This window comes from Phacochoerus africanus, chromosome 5 (assembly GCF_016906955.1).
Source record: "Phacochoerus africanus isolate WHEZ1 chromosome 5, ROS_Pafr_v1, whole genome shotgun sequence".
NCBI lineage: Eukaryota > Metazoa > Chordata > Mammalia > Artiodactyla > Suidae > Phacochoerus > Phacochoerus africanus.
In genome coordinates, this window is record NC_062548.1 from 10,592,231 (window position 1) to 10,618,287 (window position 26,057).

Genomic DNA, 26,057 nt, shown 5'->3' on the forward strand with positions numbered 1-26,057 from the left:
CCTGGGTCTCAGCAGTGACGTTTCCCTTGGTTGCATTTCGTCTCTAGGTCAGCGCTTGTTTGGGGAGACCATCCTAGGGCTCACCCAAGGCTCCGTCTCCGACCTCCTCGCTCGCCCAAAGCCCTGGCACAAGCTCAGTCTGAAGGGACGGGAGCCCTTTGTCCGCATGCAGCTGTGGCTGAATGACCCCAACAACGTGGAGAAGCTGATGGACATGAAACGCATGGAGAAGAAAGGTAAGTCCCGCAGCCTGCGCCAGCCAAGGGCCGTCTCACTGATAAACGTGCGGTCGCTCTGAAAGCCTCCGCGCCGAGCCGATGAGGGACGCTGATCTGTGACCAAGGGACTCTAAGGCAGGGCAGAGGCTTTTTTGACAGTCATCCGACAGGAGTACCTAAAAGAATCAGGAGGATTTGTGGCTTTTTCTGCCTAGTGGCTGGAACCCAGTGACACTGAGCGTGGGAAGGCCGGGGGGGCGGGGGGGACCTGGATCATTTCTCAGTTGCCCTGGCGGCCAGTGTGCCTTTTCTTCTTCAGGCGAGGACGGCCACTTGGTGGCGGCGCCTTTGGTTTGTTGTCTTCTGCTTCGCTGGGTGTACGGGGTGTTACCTTTTACTGCGCACCTACCGCCTGCCAGGGGCTTCCCTCTACTGTCCCATCAAAGAGAGCATTACAGCCGCCCGTGTGACCATGCCAGGGGCAGTGGAGCCCAGGCTCGTGTCCTCTGTGTTCCCCCGGCGTGGGTGCTGTTCTTCTCCAGCCGAGCCTCGCTGTCCCCGCCCAGCCAGGCAGGGCTAGAGCTCCGAGAAGGAGAGAGAGTCTGAGGCCGGCTCTGTGGGGCCAGCCCCTGTATGACAGTCGAGACCCCCAGTTCCTAAGGGCCTCCTATTTGCAGACACTGTGCTGAGAGTTCACTCAGCCCACATAACTCTGTCCCGTGGAGAGGTTTTTATCTAGGAAGAATGAGGCTCTGAAACTTATTTCAAGTTGGCAGAAGCGGGAATCCAAACTGAGGCTGTCAGACTTCACAGCAGGGGCTCTGGGCAGGCACCTGTTCTCCTGCGACCAGGTGCCCAGGCGGCCCTCCGGGGACCCCTGCCCTGCCTGCCCTCAGACGCTAGACGTCAGCTCTGACACAGGCCGCAGCCCCTCGGGCAGCTCCTGGCAGCACCCAAGGAGGCCTGGTGCCATCCCCCCCTGCCCAGAACTTCTTAGCTTCTTTTTATGGGACATGTCAAAGGGTGAGAGAGGGAGAATGGGCTCATGCACCCGCGTACCCATGGCAGAGCTGCAGCAGCGACCAGTGCTGCCCCAGCTGTCGTGAAGCCTCCTGCAGCAGGCAGCGCCCGCCCTCCTGGCAGCAGCTCTGCACGTCCCAAAGGCTACCCCCTGAGCACAAGCTCTGGTCCACCCACCCCCCTCGTGTGCTTCTCCCCCTGGGCCTCAGCCCCCACATCGATCTCTGGGGCCTTCCAGGCCTCGCTCCTCTTTCTGCACAGGCTCCGGGCGCCATCTTGTGTTCTAGAAGAGCCACTGTTGCAGCAGGGCCCAGGCCCCTCCTCCCCAGGCCCACCGTCTCCTGTCCCTGGCAGGGAGGCTGGCTAACCGGCCCCAGGGGAGGCCAAGACCCCTGACCCCCCGAGAGCCAGGGCGCAGCACCTCCTGCGACTTCCAGAGACTGGGGGTGGGGGGGCGGCGCTGGCTGGACAGACCAGGCTCATTCTTTCTGGCTTCCGGCTCTGCCACACTTGCTTTGGGGAGCTTTGCACCTTTCTGAGTTGCAGTCATAGAACGGCACGGTAAACGACTCCCTAGCCTCAGTTCCTGCGTCTATAAAATGAAGATAATACTCAGTCTAGCCCCGATTAAGAATCCTGCGCCAGGCAATCCAGACTCTAGGGTTCTCCTGGGAGCCGGGCCGCCTCCTCTGCCGGCAGCTTTCGCTTCTCCCTCCAGTGCAAATCTTTGACTGTTCTCCTTTCTTTCTTTCTTATAAATCTCTCTCCCTGCCCTAGTCTGCCCTCTGCTTTCCAATCCCTTCACAAGGCGGCCCATGAGCCAGCCTAGTCACACAGGTCCAGGCACGTGGACACACACAGGCACACATACACGCGCACGCGCGCAGCCTCAGCAGGCTCGAGGGCCAGGCTCCCCTCTCTGGAGACCAAGACAGACCCTGATAGTCTCCTGTGACATCTGAGACCCGCGTGTCAGCGCTGCTGACGCGTGGCTCCCTTGTGGCCCGTGGCTCCCTGCCGTGGCGGGGGGTGGGGACTGGCCACCGTCGGGCAGGGCAGGCAGACCTCAGGCAACCTTGGTCCTGTCACTTACCAGCTGTGTGACCCCCAGTGAATCACTGAACCTCTCTGGGCTCCAGCGTTTCCATCTGTAAGGAGGGGCGATGCTGGCCTCCCCCTGGGCGTTGCTGGCAGACATGCCGCCCTTCTACTCCGAGTCAAATAAATAGTGTTCCTCACCTGCCATCAGTTTTGAGAAGCTCTGAGGAGTTTTCAGACCGTTTTCCAGACTAGTTAGTTCACTAGAATGACCTCTATGGGGGATTCATCTGCTCAAGAAGACCGAATGGATTTTAACTTGACGCGACCGAGGCCGTGACAATGATACTCAGCAGACGGCCCTGGTAGAGCAGGCAGCTTGAGGTCCAAGGCCAGCCCTTACCCCGCAGCCCACTCGGCACAGCCCCGCTGCCCCCTGCTGTCCCCTCTTCCTCCGTCAGAAGACCCAGGACGGCACACCCACCCGCCCCCAGCGCTGGGCCCTCCGGGGCAGGCCTCGCAGCAGCCCCTCCGCTCCCGGGTCAGGCCCGCCTCCCGCAGGCTTCACTCCACGTCCCTTCTCATCTCCGGCCGCCACCCTCCGGCTCACTGTCTGCATCTTCTCAAGACTCTGGCCCCTGACTCCGTGCCTTCCTGCACGCCCTTGTCCTGCGTCACCCAGGGCCTAGGCCCCATCTGACCAGTCCAGCACCCAGGCCTCACGTCCTTTGACCTCCTCAACCCTTGGTTCCCCAAGTTTCATCATCTCCTCCAACTGCTCTACCTCTCAAAGCCGAAACTCAGGCCCCCCCCCGCCCCGCGGCTGCCCATAATCCACTGCGCCTCCCTCTCCCCATGTCTCCGTTCATCTGCCCAGCCCCCCCATGGCCCCCAGAGCCTGGACACCCCCTCCCAGACCCCCCCCATCAGTTCGCCCTCCGTGCCCTTCTCTCCTTCCCCAGACAGCCCAGGCGCCCCCGCCCCTTCATTGCTGTCTGGCTGCCACGCACTGTGGCACATCCTTTCATCCCACCTCCCACCCCCGCAGATCCCTGCCTTGGGTTCGCGCCTGCCCTCCCTCCCTCCCTGGGCATCTGGGACCTGCATGGGTTAGGGCCGCCAAAGATGTGTGTCTCCGGCTTCAGTAGGTCCTCTGTGGGTCCCCCACCCCTTTCTCAAGACTCCACTCCCATCACTTCAGAAAGGAAGACTAAGGCCGCGAGCCCTCCCCACCTCCGTGCCCGTCTGTCTGTCCACTGTCCCGCCTCCCTGACGCCCTCTCCTCCTCGGGTCTCAGGACCCCCTCGTGCACCTGCAGCGAGCCTCCCCTCTCCCACCCGGAGCGCCCGCTCTCTGACTTCTCCCCCCTCAGCTTCGAGACCTGTCAGCTCCCTCATCTTCAAAGGCCCACCCTCGACCCCGGACTTTCCTTTCAGAAGCCATCCCGTCTCTCACTTTTCTTTTACAGTTTAGTTTCTTAAAAGAGTAACTCCTGCCCCCGCCTCCATTTTCTCACCTCCTGTTTGCTGTTGAACCCCCTGCAGTCAGGCTGCTGCTCCCACAGCTCCATGCATCAGCTCGCCGAGGTCCCCGTCCCCCCCACCACCAAGCACCCGGCCACCCTAGGTCCTTGCTGCAGCACCGACACCGGGACCCTCACTCCTCTCATCCCTGCCCTCCTCACACACCTCTGGGTCCTAGCCCCCTCCCCCCCCCCCGCTTCTTCCTGGAGCATCCTCCCCGCTCCACGATCCATCTGCTTCTCTCCAACCCCATCACCACTGCCTTCCGTCACCTCTTCATCCTTCTCACCTTCCAGCTGAGCTTCTCCCTTCCCGACCTCCCCGCCCGCCCCTCAGACCGTCCCCGGATGGCCATTCGGAAACAGCTCATTGCATCATTCCCGTCATTAAAATTTTTTCATTTCTTCCCATTGATGTCTGGGTAAAGCCCAAGCTTGTAGCCTCCCCCGCCCGCCTGTCTCTCCAGCTTTACGTCCAGCAGCTCCTCCTGCACCCCCACCACCCACGTGCGCTCGGACACACACACACACACACACACACACACACACACACAATGTTTTGCCCATGCTGTTTTATTCGGTGTCTTTGTACACGCTGTTCCCACTTTCTGGAGCAGCCTCCTGCCATCCTCTGCCTCCTTGCCTGTTTTTTGCCGGTGAATCCCTCCTTGTCCTTTAAGATTCAGTGTGAACGTCATGTCTCCTGGGACGCCTCCCCTGAGCCCTCCCCAGACCAAACTGAGTCGCCCCCTCAGCGCCCCCTCTGTGGCACCCTGAATTTGCCTCCCTGATCACATTCTACTGGGGTCACCTCTCTAGCGGACTTCTGTGTCCCCACTGGACTGAGTCTTGCAGGGACAGATGAGACCTCATAGTACAGCAGAGCAGGTCCTTGATGAGTGTGTGCTGGGCTTCAGGTGGTTCCGGTTCGAGAGTCTGGAGTTGCTCTTGGAAGAGCAGAGCGGGACAGCCACAGTCTACACAGATGGCACAGAGCACGGGGGGAGTGTACCGCGTGGCAGGGGGGCTGGGGGCCTGGGCAGCTCTCCCGCGGGGCCCGCATCTCAGTCTGACCTCTCTCCCTCCCCCAGCCTACATGAAGCGGCGGCACAGCTCAGTCAGCGACAGCCAGCCCTGCGAGCCCCCCTCCGCTGGCATCGACTACAGCCAGGGCGCCAGCCCCCAGCCCCAGCACCAGCTGAAGAAACCCCGAGTCGTGCTGGCCCCTGAAGAGAAAGAAGCTCTGAAACGAGCCTATCAGCAAAAGCCATACCCGTCACCAAAAACCATCGAAGAACTCGCCACCCAGCTCAACTTGAAAACCAGCACCGTCATCAACTGGTTCCACAATTACAGGTACGGCTCCGCGCTCAGCGCAGCAAAATCCCAGCTCCCGAGGCGCGTGCCCGCAGCCCGGGGGAAAGGCCGACACGCCCCGCAGAGCCTGGCCGCCCACCGCGCTCAGGGCGACCGGCCGGGCACTTGGCCTGGGCGTGCTGGGGACGGAGGACGTGGCGGTGGGTCGGGTAGTTGGCTTTTTACATGTTACCGGATGTAGAGATGCAGAGTCACGCAGTTAGAGTCAGCGCACATCTGCTGTGAGCACACAGAAAAGCGCCTCTCCACGATGCCATCGCGGTTCCATAGCTGGTGACCATGGATGTCGGCTTGATTTCTTTTCTTTTTTCTTTCTTTTTTTTTTGGTGCTTTTCAGGATCTTTTACAGTATTGTTTTCCAAGTTAGTCCGATTAGTCTCATACTTAAAGTAGTGCAGGCCCCTTTCTTTGGGGAAAGGCGTGAGTTAATGAAGCGTTGTTGAGCATCACCTTGGACTCTACAGCTCCATGGTTTGTTTGTTTATTTAGCCTTTTCTAGGCCCGCACCTGCGGCATATGGAGGCTCCCAGGCAAGGGGTCGAATCGGAGCTGTAGCCCCCAGCCTACGCCACAGCCTCAGCAACGCAGGATCCAAGCCGTGTCTGCCACCTACACCCCAGCTCACGGCAACACCGGATCCTTAACCCACTGAGCGAGGCCAGGGATCAAACCCACCACCTCATGGTTCCTAGTCAGATTGGTTTCCGCTGCCTCACAATGGGAACTCTGTACAGCTCCGTGTTTTAACCGGACCCTCACAACCATGTAAGAGAGGCAGTTTTACCTGCATTTTACAGATGACAAACATAAAGCCCAGAGGGGTTAAATAACTTACCATGAGCAGGGAAGGGCCTGGTGCTCTCATAGAACAAAGGACTGGGGTAAAATCTTTGGCTTGAATTGTGGAAAATGAATGAATTGCTGCTCGCCTGAGGGCTGAAGAGGGATCTGGAAACACGAGTGGCCCCAGCAGGGCCAGGGGAAATGGCTTTGGAGATGTTTTGTGTAACTGGCTGCACCTACACCCAGATACGCAGCAATCTGCAGCGTCCTGCGCCCCCGCCCAGAGTTACGATCCTTGCATTAAAATGGCCACGACTTGCAGAAGACTTGAAAGCGCACGTTCACATCACCTCTGTTTCTAGAAAGATTGCGGAGCACCTGGCAAAGGAGCGGCTCTGGCGGACCTCTGCCCGAACTCCCCTCCGCTCCCCCTCACCACACTCGATCCTGCTCTTGAAGCCTCCTCCTGCGTAGAAGGAGCTCCATCATTGTAACTGCTGGCCTCGCGTTGCCTCTGTTCTTATCCGATGGGCTGATTCAGGATGAATAAGCTGGTTGTGCTCAGCTCATGTACTTCCTTTGTCTTCTCGGGAGCCCGCCCACGCGTGGGGAGGCCAGCCTCGGGCCAGTGCTGCCGTGAGGGATAAAGCTGCCTGGGGCTAAGGCTCAGGCAGCAGGTCTCTGGCTCTCCCATGAAGCCAGATCAGCTAACGTCACCTTCATCAGCAAGGAACGTTTTCTTTTGCATCCTGTCTAATATTTAAGAATTTTCCACACAGCGGAAACGAATCCGACTAGGGACCGTAAGGTTGAGGGTGCCATCCCTGGTCTGGATCAGCAGGTTAAGGATCCGGCGTTGCCGTGAGCTGTGGAATAGGTCGCAGACGCGGCTTGAATCTGGTGTGGCTGTGGCTATGGCATAAGCCAGCAGCCGTAGCTCCAATTTGACCCCTAGCCTGGGAAGGTCCTTATGTCTCAAGAGTGGCCCTAAGACGCAAAAAAAAAAAAAAAAAAAACAACTTCCAGTGTGTTCAGAACCTGGGAGTTTATTGGGCACCATCAGACGTTCCAGGGGAAGCTGGCAGATGGGGCAGTGCCCAGTGTGAGATGAAGCTCCTCCCTCAGCCCCTGTCTGTGATCGTCCGTTGCTGCCACTTGTTTCAGCTGAGGAACCGGGAGGGCTCCACCCACGCTGGCTTTCCATGTATGCTTGTCACCCTGCCATAACCGGGCGCAACGACGCCAGTTCTGTGGGGCCCCAGAGAAAATAATGTTCCCATGGGCCGTGATTGAGACAGCCACCTACACGGCATTCAACAGGCAGGAGTTTCCATGGGGCCACTGGGTCTCCTTGGGTTCCAGCAGGGGGGGAGTCTTGGTTATAGCGGTGATCTGTCACATGGTGGTCGGCTGGTCATCGTGGAGGTGGCTCACTCGAGCATTTAAGCAAATTCATCTCTAAAGAGGGAAGGGGGAGGAGTTCCCACTGTGGCACAACAGGATCAGTGGCATCTCTGCAGTTCTGGGACTCGGGTTCCATCCCTGGCCTGGTACAGTGGGTTGAAGGATCTGATGTTGCCTCAGCTGTGGCTCAGATCAATCTGATCCCTGGCCCGGGAACTCTGTGTGCCACAGGGCAGCCAAAAAAGCAAAAAAGAGAGAGAAGAGGGAGGCAGGAGAAACAGCAGTAGAACCTCAAATCTTAGTCATGAGCTCAGCCCCAGACCTAGAGTAGATAGATGCTCAGCAAATGCTTTCTGTCAAACACAGCTACACAAGAGAGCAGGCTGGCAAGTCGGGGGGGAGAGCCCAGGGCAGCTTAGTTTCACCTGCACAGATCTGGCTGCATATCCCAGAAGAGGCTGAGATGCACGGGGTCTGGAAAGAAGAACTGCACTGGAGGAGAATTTTATAAGCCAACAGAGAGGGATAAGAAGCGGCACCAGGAGTTTCAGTCGTGGCTCAGTGGTTAATGAACTCGACTAGTATCCATGAGGTCACAGGTTCGATTCCTGGCCTCACTCAGTGGGTTAAGGATCCGGTGTTGCCATGAGCTGTGGTGTAGGTGGAAGACACGGCTCAGATCTGGCATTGCTGTGGCTGTGGCATAGGTCGGCAGCCGTAGCTCCGATCCAACCCTTATGCCGTGGGCGCAGCCCTAGAAAAGACAAAAAGACAAAAGGACAAAAAAAAAAAAACCCAAAACCAAAAAACCCGGAAGTCCCTTGCCTAAGGTCACCCCAAGGAAAAGTGCAGAGCAGAGACTGCAGCTGAGCAGTGCTCTTCCCTGAAATGCTTAGTCCAGCCCAGCTCAGCTGGTACCTCCCCCAGAGCTTGACACAAGGCACCCACTATACACTCACGGAATGTGTTTCATTCCTAAGCAAGAAGGCAGTTTCTTAGGTTCCTTCTGCAGGAGTTAAACAAAAGTTGATTTTATATTTTACTATATCTCTAGAACCCACAGGGAGTAATGCTTGGGGTCGATTTTTGCCCCACTCAAAAAAAAAAAAAAAAGAAAAGGTAATAAAACTGGGAGTTCCCGTTGTGGCACAACAGAAACAAATGTGACTAGCATCCATGAGGCTGAAGTTTTGATCCCTGACCTTGCTCAGTGGGTTAAGGATCTGGCGTTGCCATGAGCTCTGGTGTAGGTCATAGACCCAGCCTGGATCTGACGTTGCTGTGGCTGTGGTGTAGGCCGGCACCTGTAGCTCTGATTTGAGCCCCTAGCCCAAGAACCTCCATATGCCATGGGTTCAGCCCTTTTCAGCAAAAAAAATAATAATAAAACTGGAGTTCCTGGAGTTCCTGTCATGGCGCAGCAGAAACAAACCCGACTAGTATCCATGAGGATGCAGGTTCGATTCCTGGCCTTGCTCAGTGGGTTAAGGATCTGGCATTGCCATAAGCCGTGGTGTAGGTCACAGACGTGGCTTGGATCTGGCGTGGATGTGGCTGTGGCTGTGGCTGTGCGTAGTCCGGCGGCTATAGCTCGGATTAGACCCCTAGCCTAGGAACTTCCATATGCTGTGTGTGCGGCCCTAAAACAACAAACGAAAAACAGAGAAAAACTGGAGTTCCTCTGTGGCACAGCAGGTTAACTATCTGGCATTGTCACTACAGGGACCTGGGTCACTATTGTGGCACAGGTTTCATCCCTGGCCCAGGAACTCACACATGCTGTAGGCACAGTGAAAAAATTAAAAAAAAAATTTTTTTTAATGTTTTAATTAAAATAAATAAATACAACTTGAACTCCTCCTGTCCTTTCACCCTGAGGAAATTAGAGGTATTTTGGGGTGACCGTTTACCCAGAACCACATACCACAGGGGATCGCGGAGAACATGGAGAAAAACAGGTCCACCCAGTAGAAGAAACTCTTCCAAGCCCTAAAAGCCATGGCGTTCTGGCAGCCTTGCATGACTTGTCTGAAAACCAGACTTGCTCCTGGGACCTGGTCTTTCTAGACCAGAAAATAATCTTCCTCATGGACGTGGAGACAAATCTAGGCCAAGAAGGATGACATCTCATATCTGCTGAGCATATAACTTGCCAGGCCCTGAGCCAAGAGCTTCAGAGACGTTATCTCATGATTCCCTCCGTCAGCGCCTGAGTGCAGTGCTGCCAGCCCCACTTGACCAACAAAGGTTAGACACCTCAGCCCAGCCGGTGAGGGTGGCAGCCCGGACCTAGGTCCCAGGAATGAATTTGTCCCTTCCCTTCCCCAGCCCTCCGTCTCAGCCTGAGCGCTTATAACTGGCTTTTTTTTTTTTTTTTTTTCTTCTTCTTCCTTTCTTTCTTTCTTTCTTCTGGTCTACCTTGTGTCCTATATTATACATTAATATTTAATTGTAACATCTCTGCAAGGAAGACACTATTCTCCACATTTTTCTGATGAGAAAACTGAAGCTCAGAAAGGTTAAGGCACTTGTCCAGGTTACCCAGCTAGTGGGTGACAAAGCCAGCTTTCAAACCCAGGTTTACCCGGTTCCAAAAAGCCTGTGCTTCATTCTGGGCGAGTCTGCCTGTGGCCTGGATCCAACCAAACCCTTAGGTACCACCATCTGGCCTCCCACTTCCCCATCCAGGGTGGGAATGGGATTGGGTGTTCACCAAACTGGCATTTTTGGCTGCCAAAGGGCTTGCAAGCCAGCGAAGAGTAGGTTCACCCTCCCAGCAAAGTGCCCAGGAACCTGTTGATGGGAGCTGCCATTTCATAGGCTCCCAAGATGGCCCCAGGGAAGGAGGAAAGGCTTCTGTTTCTCCTGGGAACTTCTGTGGGGGCTTCAGGACCTCACCCTGCAGCTCTGACTCAGGAATCATCTTCAGGACAAGGGTCAGAGGCCACCTTATTTATGGAGCAAAAGACTGTGTAGCAAATGACCACAACCAGAGTCCTGACACCGGACTAAACTACTGTCGATTCTCCCCGGCTCCAACACGCCCTGCGTCCAGCACAGGACCTGGCACATTGTGGGGTCTCAAGAAGATGTTACTTTTTATTGAGTTATGCACTGCAGAAAATATCTTCACGAATGCCTAACCCCAGGGCTTTCTGCAGGCCCTTTCCGCAAGACACTGGGCTTGGTGCTGATTTCCCCGAAGATGCTTTGCCACTAACTGTCGGCTCTTTATTAGCAGCTTTTTCAGCTCTTTGGAAGAAACACCTAGAAAGACTTTCGATTGAGCCTAGTACTGTGAAATTCTGCCACAAAACAAAACAGACTTAACAAGAGCCCTTTCGTGACATCACCAAGGACCTCTCAAACAGAGAAGGCCAGGCCCTTCAAAGTTCCTCAAGGCACTTTCCACCGAAGGCTGAACTCGGCTTGATTAAAACATGCTGGTTGGAACAAATACTTGGTCTCCTTCCTGCTTGATCAGAAGTGACCCTTTCCTGGTCTTCTCCTTTTAGAGCAGGGAAATTGGTTGAAACACAATAATTTGATGGAATCCTGCCATAGCTTTGACCAGAGGCCCTTGACCCATAGCTCAGAGCTGGACACTGAAGATTCTGACTTCAGGCACTGCCTAGTAATTGGTTCCCTCTCACCCAAGTACAGATGAGGAAGCAGTGGTTATCATTCATGCTGTATTTCCATGTATTAAATAACTCCGTTGGCCTTTATCACTGTACACCAAGCACCATGCCAGGCCTGGGCTGTGCAAAGAATGGGACCTGGCCATTCACAGCCTGGACGGAAGTGGGCTGGGATGGAGCCGGAGGAAGCATGCCATTAGATAAGCAATGCGGGGGCTCCATCCTAGTGGAGAAGAGGAGCCTGGCCTTCAGGGGCAGGGAAGGGGCAGTCCCCCGGGGCTCTGCCAGCGCTGCTCTGGGGAGGGGAGGGCCTCAGGGGCTGGCGGCCCGACAGGGTGGGAGTGTGACGTGCAGGGCGTGGATGGTGGCTGGAGAGAGGGCGCTGGGACGCGGATGGGGTGGCGGGAGGCCCGGGGCGCCGGGGAAGGGGCCCTGGGCCGCGCGTGCGCAGCAGCCCCCTCACCGCGCCCTGCCTGCTTGTGTCTCGTAGGTCTCGGATCCGCAGAGAACTGTTCATTGAGGAGATTCAGGCCGGGAGCCAGGGCCAGGCCGGGGCCAGCGACTCGCCCTCGGCCCGGAGCGGCCGGGCAGCGCCCAGCTCGGAGGGCGACAGCTGCGACGGCGTGGAGGCCGCCGAGGGCCCAGGCCCCGCGGACGCCGAGGAGTCGGGCGGCCCCGCGGCCGCCGCCAAGTCTCAGGGAGGGCCGGCCGAGGCGGCCGCGGCCCCGGAGGAGCGGGAGGAGGCGCCGCGGCCGGCGGAGAAGGCGGAGCCGCCGCCCTCCGGGACCCCGGGCCCGGACGCCACCGACGACGAGGGCCGGCCCCGGGCGCCGCCGCCGCCGCCCCCGCCGCCGCCGCCGCCGCCGCCGGAGGGCCCCGCGGACGGCCCGGGGCCCGTGCCAAACCCCGCGGCCGCGCCCGCGGCCGGGGAGGACGCCGCTACCTCAGCCGCCCCGCCGGGGGAGGGCCCCTGCAGGGCCCGGGACGGCGCCGACAGGAGTTCCGCTTTGCCAAGCACCAGCGCGCCGGCGGCCGCCCGCAGGGCCAGCTCGCTGCAGAGCCTCTTCGGCCTCCCCGAGGCGGCGGGCGCCAGGGACTCGCGAGACAACCCCTTGAGGAAGAAGAAGGCCGCGAACTTGAACAGCATAATCCACCGCCTGGAGAAGGCCGCCAGCCGGGAGGAGCCCATCGAATGGGAGTTCTGAGAGGGCGCCGCCCGCCCGTCCGCCGGGCCGGGCCGCGTCGGGCCGAGCTGGGCCGAACCGGGCCGGGCAGGGCCGGGCAGAGGGGCGGGCGCCGACGCCGCGGCCTGGACCGTGTTGCGCACTTACCGCCCTGCGGGCCACAGGGCAAAATCGCCATAGGCCAAGGTGCATATAGAAAACAAAGGAGCATTAAGCCCAATCTATGTTGTGTTTTCAAGGAAGAAAACGGAAATGTGTAGTCGAGCTTTTTTGTACCCTGAAGTGTTTTTTTTAATTGCCCTAAGTGATTTCCACAGGTTCTGGAATAACTCTTACAGCTTTGCCTTGCGCCCTCCTCTTTGGTGTGGGCTTTAAAAAAAAAAAAATCAAACCCACATATTAAAAGGGGGCTTTTTATCTGCCATCTAATGGCTTCAGAGCGATAATACACTATTATCTTCTTAAACCAGGAAAAAAGGGGGGGGGGATTTTTCAGAAAAATTTAAAAAGAAAGTTTTTGTAGCTGTTCAGTTGCCACTAAGAGATTGCACAGTCAAACCGACTCTAAACACACTAGTTTGGATTCCTAAATATTTTCAAGTAAAGAATCTTCTCCTTTGAAACTTTGAATTAAAAGTAAAACACATTTACTCCACATATTTTTTAACAAAAAAGAAAAGTCACATCAGGAAAATATCTGATTTTGTGGTAGCTGACGTAGTGTTTTCTTGTACGTGAATAGACTCCTGACATGTAGTGCACATTGATCCATAGCTTTAACTGACTCTGGGCTTTTGCTGACCAGGGTTTGTTTAATACACTCCATTCTAGGCCAAATCAGGACAAAAAGGAAAGATCCGAATCTAGGTATTTTATAATCTGCTTTTTAACCTCTAACCGCAGAGCACGCTGATCAGACCTCATATCTCGGAGGTGTAGGAGACAAGTTAGAACTGTAGCATGTACCCGTTCATTTTGTTTAATTTATGGTGTCTTACGTCTGTGTTAGTGTGTCTGCACACGTGCGAGCGTTGAAAGGAAGGAGGAAAGAGTAGGCCGCGAAGGTCGCCGCAGGCATTTCTGGGGCCCGCCCCTCGCCCCTCGTAGGCAGCAGTCTTTCCGTGACACAGAAGGCACCACACCTCACACCACTCTCCCGGGCGCCTGATGGACTGAGCCCCACCAGGGGACGCCACTCCCTGGGCCTGGGCAGGGCTCACGAGCACTCTCTCTCTCTCTCTCTCTCTCTCCCCTCTCTCTCTCTCTCCCTTTCTTCCCACCACAAGCACTGATGACTGTTGACGTCGTGGGAAGCCTCCTTCCTTCCCTGCAGAAGAGAGAACGTGGCAGTCTGGGCTCGGCTCCCACCCCCGTAGAGATGCCCAAACTCACACCAAAACGTCGATGCTCTTCCCTTCCAGACTAGACCATTGGCCCTCCATCCATTTCGCCTCTTGGAACGTTCTTTTCTGCACAGTTTAGGGCAGTCGAAGTACAAATCAAAAGTCTAACTTGTCTCTGATTCCTCCTGTCGTCTATGTGTATATGCGTGAGAACAGAGGTGGATGAGAGTGTGCGTGTGTGCGTGTGTGCAATTTTATACGTCTGTGTATTTTCTTAAGTACCTGTGCACACATAGAGTGCATTACTGCCACCTTTTTTCAATAAGCTGTTTTATCAGTTATGGCTTCTACAAGTTTGCTAATTTAGACTCCTTTATTGCCATATCTTTAAACTAACAATAGATGATTTCGGTATATATATATATTTTTTTTTGCTTATTTATAGGTGCTGTATTTTATTATCTGATTGTTAGGAAGGGATGAAAGGGGCAAATATTCTTTAGAGGGATAGACTGCCGGCAGTATTGGGTATAATTTACAAGATGTAGTTGTCATACTGTATATTACTGATTGAAAACTTTTTGACCGTATTGTGTATCATTGAAACCTTTGTCTTAGGTCAACATCTTTGGATGACATTTTAATGGTGCATTCATTATTTCTTAAGTTTAATTAATATTACCTTTTTTTGATTTGGGGGGGTGGGAGGGAGTTCTAATTTTAAAGGTATGCTCCCGCTATTACACCTCAGTGTGCTTGTATTAATTAACTTGTAGGACTTTGTAAGATGTGAAACCACATTTCTTGCATGATGTTTTAGAAATTATGTATTTCATTTACAGTCTTTTTAACCTGCGACTGCAGCACTTAGTTCAAGTTTTCACAAACTTAAGAGTCACTACACTAAAGACAATGCCTTTTCATGAATGAGAAGTTTTCAGAAGGCTCTAGGAGGCTGGGAGGCAGGCCGTTTGTCTTTTGATGGTTGCATATCACCTCTGAACTTGAAATCTGGTTCAGTGAGCAGAGAATTCAAAACGGAGGAGCTTAAGGGGAAACCGGATTCACATCTGGCTGAATTCAGGTGCACTGAGCAGAGTTGGCATTTGTGCCCCTCAGGACAGTGAGTAGCAGAGCCCCTGGCAGGACTGTGGTGTCCTCTCCACGAGAACCTCGAGGAGGAATGTGTGGTCATCGCGTGTGATGAATCTCCAAATACCTGGCTTTCATTAGACGCAAAGCAGGGCGCTAGCAGGGAAGACTAGGGTAGCGTTTTCGTTCGAAAGGCATGACTGTTATTTACTAAGGTGTTAAATCGGAGGAAATTGAAAAAGTCTAAATCTGTCCATCCTAGTGGCCAAATAGTAACGTCTAAAACAGCCACCTTGGCTCTTCCAGGCAGTTTCGTCATTTTTGTTGGTTTCGGTTTCTTTAACTAGGGTACTGTTGATTTCCATTCTATCTCTGTGGCCAGACGTAACATCTGGGTGCTCGATACAATCAGTTGGTTCAAGTTTGCTTGCAGTTCCATGTTCGTATTTTTTCTTTTTTTTTTTTTTTTAATGGCGATCCCAACCCTATGATCTCTTGTGTTAAGCTATCTATCGCTATCTGTCATACTCTGAAGAGCTGCCACTAACTAACAGGAACCTGGAGGGGGGAGCGGGCCCCTCCTCTTTGTGCCCCTCAGCTTGAGTCCAAGGGTTGATCTTTCATCTTGATAAGCAATATTCAAGTGCCTTGAACAGCGTCCTCTCCGCGGGGTTTACCTTCAGCTGGCTGGCGTTCCAAGCAGTAGCTCCCACAGGCAGCTGCCCCCTTCCTCTTTACGCTCCACCAGTTTAAAAAGCTGATTTGTACCTCTCCCCTGGGGAAAACGGTTCCGTAGAAAACACTAACACTTAATTACAAGCTCCATTATAACCATCTTAAATGGCTTCTTTTGGTTAATTGGAGGCAGTGTTCCTAACTTCAGGTTTTTGCCATTGCTTAGCCGGCTCAGTGGAGGTTCAGCGTGCAGCGAGTGTTCACCTTCAGCCTCTTGACCCTTGGCTCCTGCCCACGTCCCCACGGGGCGTCTCAGATGGAAGGGGTGTGGGTTCTGTCCTAGACCTGCGCCCGCTCGCTCGTGCCACCTGGCTCCCAGAGGACCTCTCCCCTTGAACTTCTGGGTCGAGATGTCTGTGATGTCTGCCTACCAGCGTGCCCTTGTTTAGCAAGGATTATCACAGCCCTGTAGCTCCGCTCGGTGTTTCGCCGAGCCCACCCCGCTGAAGCACATCACGACACACGGTGGCTCGGGGTCGGCAGACTTGGAAGGAAGCTCCAGGAAATGGCAGGATCTTGACTCGTGTGACTGCTCTCAGGCCAGGGCCACCAAGTCTGGGAAAGTGACCGAGGCCGCAGGCTAACCAGCCATGACCTCCCTCGAACCGTTTCCCTGCACTTCCAACGCACAGGTGCCTCCCTGCTCATCGCCCTCCTGTGCGCAGCTTCGTTTTTCTCCCCCATTGAAAAGCCAGACATGCTGGTCGGTGGTCCAGACCCAGAGTACAGCAGGGCTTTGGGGGACGTGTTCCTCTGTGCTCCCCGCCGCCGGCAGTGAGAGACCCTCCCAGGCCCAGCCGGCAGCCCCAGGAGGAAGGAAACACCCGAAGGCCTCCCCCACCCTGGGCCACGCCAGCCCCGCAGCCCGGAGCAGGCCAAGCGCAGGACAGGTTGTAGGCACGCTCTGGCATCTGACTACCCTAAGGTCACCCAGCAGTCCTGTCCTAAGAGATTGAGCTGAGAGTCCCCAGACGGTCCCGTCTGCAGGCAGGTACCTTCCTGGCTCACGTGGGACCAGACGTCTCTGTCCCCCCTGAACTCATGTCCTTTCACGCAGGGGTGATCAGCAAACTCTGTTGACTTTCTATGCAATGTTTTTCATTCCTCTGACTGTAGAACAGACCTCCCTGCAAACAGCAGAGGAGCCAGGGGAACAGAACACATGTCCTTCTGGGATTAGCACAAAGTGAGACAGTGACAGGGGCTGTAGGTCTTGAGCTGGGGGACAACAGCCTTCACCTTAAATGCACTTTGGCAGGCACCTCTGGACTGGCTCTAAAAACAAGACTCTGCCCTTAGCCGTTGCAAGCCGCTGCCCTCTGAGGCCAGCGAGCCAGCTGGCGGGAGACGGAGCAGGCGAGGTCCCGGCGTGCATGCGTGGCGAGCGTGGTGGGCTGGTAGCCACACCCCTTCAGGCTGGCCGTTCGGCTCCCCCCGCCCCCGGATGTCATCCTCTTCTGTCCCCTTCTACCTCACTGAGCATGTTCCCGCGAGACGTTACTCCTCGCCCCCCAGAGCTGTCAGGCAAGTGAGATTGGGGAAGCGAAAAATCTAGAAGCCTGGTGTCTGTGAGCATCTCTTGGCCTGGTGGGCAGGTGGCTTCCCTTTTTTGTGACACAGCTGTGCCCCGCGAGGCCCACGGACTTTTCTCTTGGCTTCCACCTGTTCCTGAAACTCTCACAGCTGTTTCCTTTGCAGGCAGGCGCGGCCTCGGGCCTCGGAGCGTCTCGCCTTGGGCCTGCCTGTGCTCTCTGGCCATTCCTGTCCAGCTGTTTCGGTCCATCACAGCCCTCTCCCTGCCCTGGGCTGCCCCTCGGCAGCCCCGTGAGGACACTTCCCTGGGATTCCTTCCCGGCACGGGGGGGACTCTGTCATCTCTGGCCCTGGGACGTTGTCATTTCAGCCCTTCTGTGAGAAGCATCCCAGGGACAGGAGAGGATCCGGCCTTCTCCAGCCCACATGTATGGTCTTTGGTCACGTGACCCTTTCTCCCTAAAACTATATAGGCCGCTTTCCGCACCGAGCTGAAGAAGAGCAGCTCCCGGGGCTGCTGGGTGGATGTGGGGCCACCCACGCTGGTGTCCAAATGAGAGGAATCGGGAAGGACCCCGCGTGTGGAAATCGTGCCGCTTGGGCCTTGATGGTGCGCGGGGAGCCTTCTTGAACCCAGTCCAGCTCCTGTCGCAAGCAGTAAGAGCTGGCCTGGGATCCCGACGTGATGTATGTCTAGTCCCCAGTGCGCTGACTGTCGGCCTGGCCAGCATACCTGCTTGCTAAGGGGATGGGCCCCTCTTCCACTACCATGCCCATCCGTTTCTGCCTTTTCGTAGATGAAAACTACCAGGACAAGAAGGGAAAGCAAGTTCCCAGTTAGAGTGCTGAGAAGGTCCAGCCTGCGAGACCCTTAAGAGATGTACTGAGCGCTGAGGCCAGAGCACTCGGGTTGCACGGAGGCTGGAGGTGGCAGAGGAGGGGCGCGGGGCGCAGCGGGCCGAGCATAAAATGAGCCCCCCCAGAGTCTGCCCTACTCTGGCAGCCCCGGCAGCCCGGGGACCTCACCCCTGGTCAGGGAGAAGGAAATAGGATTTCCGCCCACCTCCCTGTGGGTCCCATGGCCGGACCTGCCCCCACAGGCCCAGGCCCGGCCACCCGCCTCCATCCCCACCTCCCCTCCAAAGAGACGTACGCACTGACAGTGGCCTCCTCCCCATTTTCATTTTTGGATGAAGTGACATTTAGCTTTAACAAGACATTTCCAAAGCGCCTAGTCTCCTCCAGAATGCTAACTTTAAAAGTTGGGCATGGCAGGTGAAGAACCTATAAAAAAAAAAAAATTTTCTTAAACTTAAAAAAAAATTTTTTTAAAGACATTAGGCTAGGCATAAATGTCCACTTCCCCATCCCCATTATTAAACGTTTAAAATACCTTTGAGTTGCTTTTCCTGGATCATTTTAGTTTATCCAATAATGTTAAAATGCATAGGCTGCGTGACTGTAATTTCTGTAGTGTTTAGGCTTTAATTTCTACCACAAAATGTGCTATATGCTATGTATCAAGCTTTCTGTGATCAGAAAGGAAAGGTGCCTTATATCCCAATGTCACGGCTACATCCCTATGGAAAATAATCAGAAGCACAGTGTGTACAGAAGCATTGGGGCTTCCGCTGGTGAAACCAGACGCCAGTCAGCAAGATGCATTGAAGTGGCACGGGGCTGCTTTTGTTTTATGCTTCCTTTCTTCTCCTTTTTCATTTTTTCTCCTCCCGCCTCCCGCCCCGCTTCTTTTTTCCTTTGTTCGTAGTTTGCTTTAAACAGAAAGCACTTAAATAGAGGATTATGTGTAAAAGCTCTGTGCAATAGAAATCATTTTCCTTCTTTTTAAGAGATAATGTATTGCACACCAAATGAACTCAAAGTAAGCTTTAGACCAGGACGATTCAGGTTGTGGATGAGTAGAATGAGTTTGTTCACTGTAGTTCCGTTTGTTCATGAACTGATGGGAAAACAGGCCTCCCACCACCGCCTCCCCCCCTCCCACCGTCGCCGCCGCCGCCGCCACGCATCTCAGCCTGCCTCTTGCTGACCCCCAGGCTCCGTGTGTAGGGCCCACGGGCGCCCCCCAGAACTGCTGGCTGGGTGGCAGGTGGGCAGGGAGGGGCAGTCTGCGACCCAGCCGCTGAGAACCCTCCCGAGGGCAAGACCACCGCCATCCCCTTCCAGCCCTTAACGTTCCTCATTGAGATGGATTGACTGCTACTGACCCGCCAGCGTGCGAGAGGGTAATTATAAAAGGATGTTTCCTTGAGGGGAAAAAAAAAAAAGAAATTCTATCCTCTTCTATTTATTATTAGGTTGATCATTTAAGTACGTATCAGGAGTGTGGTGTTGTTCTGTGTGTTGTTGTTGTTGTTATGAATGCTTTTTGCTCTCACTCCAGTGGTGACTGTCTTCTGCCTCCAGCCCTCCCCCGCCCCAAACCACCCAAGGGCCTGGGGCGGGTGGTGGGGGGCGCGGGGGCGCGGGGCGTGCAGAGGGGGCGACTCCAGCAGAAGCAGTGTCTCCCGAGGAGCCGCACGGCAATGGGTGGTCTCCACGTGGCTAACGTTTCAGAGCGAGAGAGTCGATGCCCAGCAGTGACAAAACCTACCAGTGTGAGGAGGGGCCGGGTTGCAGGACACTCGTGGGCGGGGCTGCAGGGGAGACTCAGAGAAAGCCGAGTTCAGTTCCCCCAAAGCCTCCTAGAGCCTCTGGTAAGACTTCTGGGTTCATGCCGCGTCGGGAGCCCCGCTCAGGCCCGCCTGCCGCTCGACGTGGTTTCTGGCGAGGCTCCCGCGAGCTGACGAGCTCCAGTTGGCTTTCGTTGCTGTCGTTGTTTTTCCGGGCCACAAAGTCGGTCCAGATCATCTCGTGGAACAACCGCGGTTCTTCGTCGGGTTTTGGCTGGAGGACCCCAGCCCCTTGCCGGGTCCCGTGGACGTGGCTCCGTGGGGCGGGGGCTGAGGCCAGGGGCACCTGCTGGCTTGCTCCTCGGGTGTGAGGGCCGAGGCCGGGCCCCGCCGCCCCGGAGCTGGAGCTCCCTCGGGGGCCCCCCAACCCCGCCTCGCTTTCCGGGCCTGACTCTTCCCTCCTCTGCCATCGTGTCCGGTCCGACGCTGTCGTCGTCTTGGAAAGAAAGGCCTCCGGTGAAATAAGAGCCCCCGTCCCCTCCCCCCAAAGGTTTTCATCTCCCTCGAAGTAGTCTATGCATTTCTCTCTCTCCCTCTCTCTCTCTCTCTCTCTCTCTGGAACCGTTTTCTGCCTCTTCCCTTGAGAAAACGGGCCTCTCGGGTCCCACCCACTGAGACCCCCTCAGAAAATGCTGTGCATTTTGGAGACGTGAGGATCCGTTCAACATTCTGCAGGCATTTGCAAATAGCCTGTCCGAAAAGCGGGACAAAGCGAGCAGACGAGGTGGTGTCCCCCGTGTCCCTTTCCACTGAGTAAGACCTCGCTCTTTGCGATTGTGCAATAAACTACTTGCCCTGAGAGCGGGTGGCCACGCTCCTGCCCAGACTACTAACTAACACAGCACAGGACGGCCCCGTCGAGCGAGCGGCGGGCCTCTTCCAGAAGACTCCTAATAAGCTCAGCTTCCCCCCTCCCCGCCCCCTGCCCCTTGTATTGTGGTGTCTTACATTTTAGCAGTATTTTATATTTTCTGTAACGCACTAAGTCTTAGATGTTTCTAGAGCGCGTCTGTTCATACTCACAATCACAGACCTTTTTTTTTTTTCTCTTTTAATCCTCACAAATGACCCGATTGACCAAAAAAAGAAAAAAGAAACAGAAAAAAAAAAGAAGGCGTCATTTTTGTACAAATAGCTTTGAGAAGCCTCTGTTGTGTGGCTGTGACCCATCTCTGGAAACATTTTATTTCTTGCTATTTGTTTTCGACATCATCAGTCAAAAGTTGATCCGCCTGGCATGGGGGTGGGAGAGGCACCCGTCGGCCCCTGGGCGTTGTCCCTTCTGTCTTTGGTTAGCCATACGATGTTTGTTCTCAGCACTGTACAACGGTCCCTCTATGATATGGAGAAGCAATATCACTGTATGAAACTCACACCATGTATTATTATTATTCACTAGCACCCTAGGTGTGATAATTGAAGTAAATATCTTTTATACAAACACAAGAACGTGTGGGCTGTTTTTATTTAAAGGACTCTGGCCTGAGGAGAAGGAGCAGCAAACACTTTCATTCTGGGCCCAAAGGGCACCTCGAGAATTGCCTCCCCCCCGCATACACCTTCCCGTGCTTCCTAGGGTGTGTGGCGTCAGCGCAGGTGTCGGCAGAACCTGGGGGTACGATGCGTGGGGATCCGGGTGCCAGCGGGCCCGCCGTCCCCCAGGCACGTGGTCCTCACTCCATAAGGGCCTGTGTCCCCACTTGCCGTCATGTCCCCCTTACCGTGCGGGTACTTTGAAGGGCTGACCCTCCTGGCACCCACTTCCTTGTCTGGGAAATGGGGGCACCATCGCGTGTCTCACAGGCTGTGAGGACCAGGAGTGGTGGCCGGCCGTGTGGGGTGTGGCACTGGGCTGATGGCAGGAGCCCACACCCGGCCAGTGGCCTGGCCTCAGCCTGCTCCGTGGGGTCGCTTGCTTGGTCCCTGCCTCCTGATGTGGAGAAGGGGACAAGGTCACGGCACCTGTTAAGTGAGTGGGAAGATGAAGGAGGGGACTGTGGCTTGTGGGCTTCTGGGACGATCGGTCGGATTCCTGACAAAGGACCTCTCCAGCCGGCGCTCGGGGCTGGAGGGGGGAGAAGGTGGGAGCACCGGTGGCGGGATGGTCCACGTGCCTGTGATTGAGGATGTCTCTCGTCTCGAGGTCCACGGGGTTGGAAGAGATCGCCATTCTCCCCGATGCATCGCTGGGGTGGGGGGGGGGATACTAGTCCGTTGTGCCTTGATTTGTAGGTTTCAGATGTGACGTTCCCGCGCGTGATACAAAAGCATGAGCTAAACCAGACTCAGTGCTCCCTGCCCAGGAGACCCCAGGGCAGGGGGAGTCTCTCCGCAAGGCCAGGTGCTGTGGGGGCCCTGGATGTGGATGTGTCTAAAGCCGCCTCCAAATGCCTGCCCGGCCTCCCGAGCCCCATGGGAGAAATTAGCATAAAACCATGAAGGCTCTGCCAGTTCGGGTTGGAAAACTTAAACCCAACTCTGTGAACGTTTGCCGTTTGCTCGTTTAGGCACACCCCCCACTTTTTAAAGATCCTTTAACTACATTAAAATATAAAATCCTTTTTTTACCAAAGGCACTTAGCACAAAGTCGTTTGACCCAGAAAGTCTCCCCAAGAGCTTTTGCAGTGAGATTGAATTAAACAAAAGTGCAGCTGCTTGTGGTTTTGCAGGGCTGGCTCCTGGTTTGTAAACGGCCAGCTCCAGCGGCAGGAACAGGAGCAAGGCATCCTGCTCTGTCTGCAGTCGGGGCTGTCTCTGGGCAGGCAGTGTTCGGGCTCCCTGTACCCGGCCTTTCTCCTTTCTCTCTAGTTCTGTAGATCTGAGCAAAGTGATGCGGCCTTGTTCGATGCACTGAGGAATTGCAGGTGTGCGGGGTAGGGCGACAGGATGGTGTCATCATTAGAGTGTGAGTCGTCCACAGCCGTCTAGTCTGCTCGCGTTTTAAAGGGCTTCCGCGTGGCTGCCTTGAGATGTGTGGCTATTTCCTCCGTGGCCCTAGATGCTGGCCTCGGGGGTCACAGAGTCTGCGGGCCTGTGTGTGGGGAGCCAGGGTGAGAACCCAGGGGGCTGGGGAGAAATGCTGTGACGTTGGTGGGGGCCCCGGCCAACCGGGCCTCAATCCCGGTCTGACCCACCCCATGGCAGGCGGCGGGGGAAGCGCCGTGTTAGTGGAAGTGGGAGACGCAGCCATGCCCGGTCCTGGGCAGGCATTTCAGAAATTCCCGCCTCTTCCAAGAGGCGAAGACTCTCAGACTATCAAGAGGAACGGCCTTTTTTTTTTTTTGTTTTTTCCAAGCAGAGAGCAGTCTGTGGAGGTCAAGGCAGAGATGCTGTGTTTGAGGCAGAGGTAGGGGACTCCAGGGTGTGAGGTTGGAGGACCCCCTCATGTTGCAGAGGCCCCGCCTGTGGGGCCAGGTAGCCCAGCATCTTCTCTTCTAGCTGGTGACCTCAGGCAAGCCTGAGGTGATGCTCAGGAAATCTCTGAAAGAGTGAATGAATTTCACTTCTCTGAGCTTCTGCTTCCGTCTCGGTAAAGGGGACATAAGGATGCTGAACACACAGGGCTGCTGGGAGGCCTAAGTGGTAACACCTGGAAGCTGCCGGGCATGGCTGCCCGCGCGGTGCAGCAGCTGTGTCTGCCGACAGAGTGTTTCATTGCTTTGGTGGCTGGAGCAGCTCCCTCCAGTTCTAGCTGTTTCCACTTTGTGCTGGAGCAGCAGGTGGCAGGGGGGCAGGGGAGCTCTTCTTTCTGCCCCCTGCTAAACAGTCAGCCACAGATAGGAAGGCAGGGCCCTCCCTGCTCCCCACTCTCATGGACAGGGGACTGCGCCTTCCATGGAGGCCTTGGCCTCTTAGAGACCCGTCTGAGGTAGCACCTGCCAGGGCCGATCCCTGCCCTGTTACAGCCAAACCTGTGTTCTCGGGGATTGGGGGGGAGCGGAGATGGTTCTCAAACGGGGGGGGGGGGGACTTTGCCCGCGTGGACATTTGGGGCTGTCACAACTGCGCAGGGAGGTGCTACTGGCCTCTAGAGGCCAGAGATGCTGAGAAACTTCCTACGATGCTCAGGACAGACCCTTGGTAAAGAATGACCTGGCCCCAGATGTCACGGAGCTGAGATCTAGCATGAGGGGCAGGCACAGGCCCGGCTAAGGCCACCTCCCTCTGGGAGCTCCTTTCCTATTCATTCAGCAGATAGAGGCTGAGAACTGCTCTGCGCCGGGGGCGGGCTTCAGGCTGGGTGTCCAGGCTCACAGCCCAGAGGGGAGACAGACAAGGGGGGAGTTCCATGGCCCAGGCACTGTCCTGTATGTGGCATTGATGCGGTGTCTGGGCACCCACCTGGGAGAAGGCTAGGAGATTTCACCAGAGGCCTTGAAGTGGGTGGAGGCATTTGTGATGCACTGGCAGGGAGGGCACCCAGGTCGAGGGGCAGCACCTGCAAAGGCAACAGTATGGCGAGTCAGAGGAACAGAAAGCCGCTGTGCTGGGGCAGGGCATGCGTGGGGGTGATAAGAATAATCCCTCCGGTCTGGAGGTGATGCTGCATGAGTGTTGCTTCGTGGGTGATGCTCGTTCTTTTCATCTGGCACCAAGAAGGACTCAGGTGTAACCAGGAGTCTGTAGCTGTGCTTGGAGGGACAGGGTCTCAGCCAGGGAGGCAGGGGCCCCACCCCCTGCTGCCTCCCTCCCCACTCCCTGCAAGTGTGCACTCACTGGTGCAGGGGTGGGGTCACTCTGGGCTCTGCACTGGCAGATCTGCAGGCCCAGTGCCAGGGCACGGCTGGCAGGGGGCCGGGTGAGGCCGGAGCAGTTATCAGCTGGTGGTTCCAGCAGAGGCCAGCTGGGAGACCCTGCAGCCCCCAGGACCCGCCCTGTGCCACCTCCCACCTGGAGGAAATGGAGCATACCTGCTGGGCGGGAGTCCCTCAGCCCATCGGCTAATAAAACGTGGAGGGCTCACCATGGGCCCCTGCCCTGGGTGCTGGGGTGATAGCAAGGGACAAACAAGAAGGGAGAAAGGTGATAAGTAAGTGAATCACATGGCCGCAAACAGGGATCCGTGTCACAGGAGAAAAATAAGGTGAGGGGACCGGAGGAGCCAGTGGAGGGTCCGGTTTTCAGGAGGGGGTCCGCGTGGGCCTCCCTATGAAGGTACCGCCCACAGTCTTGACCGAGAGGAGAGAGTGAACCGTGCAGGGGGCCGAGGGGAGAACATTTCAGCAGAGAGAACCGCACGTGCACATGTGCCTGGAAACCAGTGCCGTGATCCAGGAGAGGGCGGGAGGCCTCGAGGTTGGAGAGGCCGGGGGACGGGGGACGCCTGGCTGGTGGGGCCTGGTCACTCGGAGGGATCTGGCGGCAGGGGAGTGGGGGCGATGGAGGCTTTGAACATAGGATGCTCTGATCTTCCTGTTTAAGAGGCTCTCCGGTTCTTGCTTCATAACTAGACGGTTGGGGTGAGGGGGAGGACAGCAGACCCGTGAGGAGGCTGTCAAGGAGCCAAGATGGGAGGTTGTGACGTGGACCAGGCGGTGGCAGTGGTGAAACTGATTGGATTCTGGGTCTGTCTGGAGGGGAAAGCCAGAAATAGGGCATGTGACAGATTAGATGTAAGGAGTGACAGAGGAGGGCAAGGGTGGCCCCCAGGGGTTTGGTCTGAGCCACTGAAGAATGGCCTTCTTCTGCTCCTCTCAGCCCTGAGGATGCCACCACAGGGGCCATGTGACAGGGGCTCCTGCCGGGGTGACACAGACGGGGGGGTCGGAGTCAGGCTTCAGTTTGGACCCATTAAGCTGAAGATGCCACTTAAGACATCCCGCTGGAGGAGGAGCCCAGGGAAAGGAATGACTCGGAGGGGCATGTGCATGGGAGGGTCACCAGCTTATCAGTGGCGCTCGGGGCCCCGGCGAGGGGACGAGAGGGGAGAGGAAAGTGTGCAGGGGCGGCCCCGCCCTGGGTGCAGCAGCCTTCAGCGCCTCGGGGGACAAGGACTAGCAAAGGAGACTGAGGAGCGTTGGCCAGCAGGGCAGGTGCCCGGAAGGGAGCCCTGGGCACAGGGGCTGGTGCGTCAGTGGGACAAGAGCTGAGACATGAGGACGCGGCGAGGTGCGAGGTCATCGGTGACCTTGGCGAGGACAGTGGCATGGTGGGCGTCCACGTCGGACGGGAAGCGTTCAAGAAAGTGGACACGAGACTAAGCGACTTCTTCGGGGCATTTTGCTGGAGGCGCAGTGGAGCCAAGAGAACGGGTGGGGAGTGTGCGTCTCAGATGGGAGACGGGTGCTGGCCAGCTGGCGGACAAAGCAAGAGCTGCAGGCGACAGAGGAGGCTTGCCAGGGGTGCCCCAGCCTGGGGGTGCATGGGGAGCTCTGGGCACCATCTCTGGCCACCCGTGGGGACGCACAGGCGCAGAGGCAGGGAGGGGGTGGATGTGCGGGCGACTCAGCTCCCCTCGGAGCCCACCCAGCAGA

The 26,057-nt window shown here is 56.2% G+C and overlaps 1 protein-coding gene across 11 annotated transcripts in view; it reads left to right on the forward strand.

The window, feature by feature from the left end:
* CUX1 (cut like homeobox 1) overlaps nt 1-26,057 on the forward strand; it is a 352,629-nt gene that overhangs the window by 314,994 nt on the left and 11,578 nt on the right. For 8 of the 11 annotated variants that reach the window (XM_047779765.1, XM_047779771.1, XM_047779764.1 and 5 more), the window contains 3 exons: nt 48-236; nt 4,890-5,154; nt 11,494-21,029. The exons of the other annotated variants lie outside the window; for them this stretch is intronic. In XM_047779765.1, the coding sequence (XP_047635721.1) occupies nt 48-236; nt 4,890-5,154; nt 11,494-12,208 (1,169 nt within the window). In that variant the 3' untranslated portion in view covers nt 12,209-21,029. Of the gene's footprint in view, nt 1-47; nt 237-4,889; nt 5,155-11,493; nt 21,030-26,057 lie in introns of those variants that run through there. 11 annotated transcript variants of the gene reach the window in all.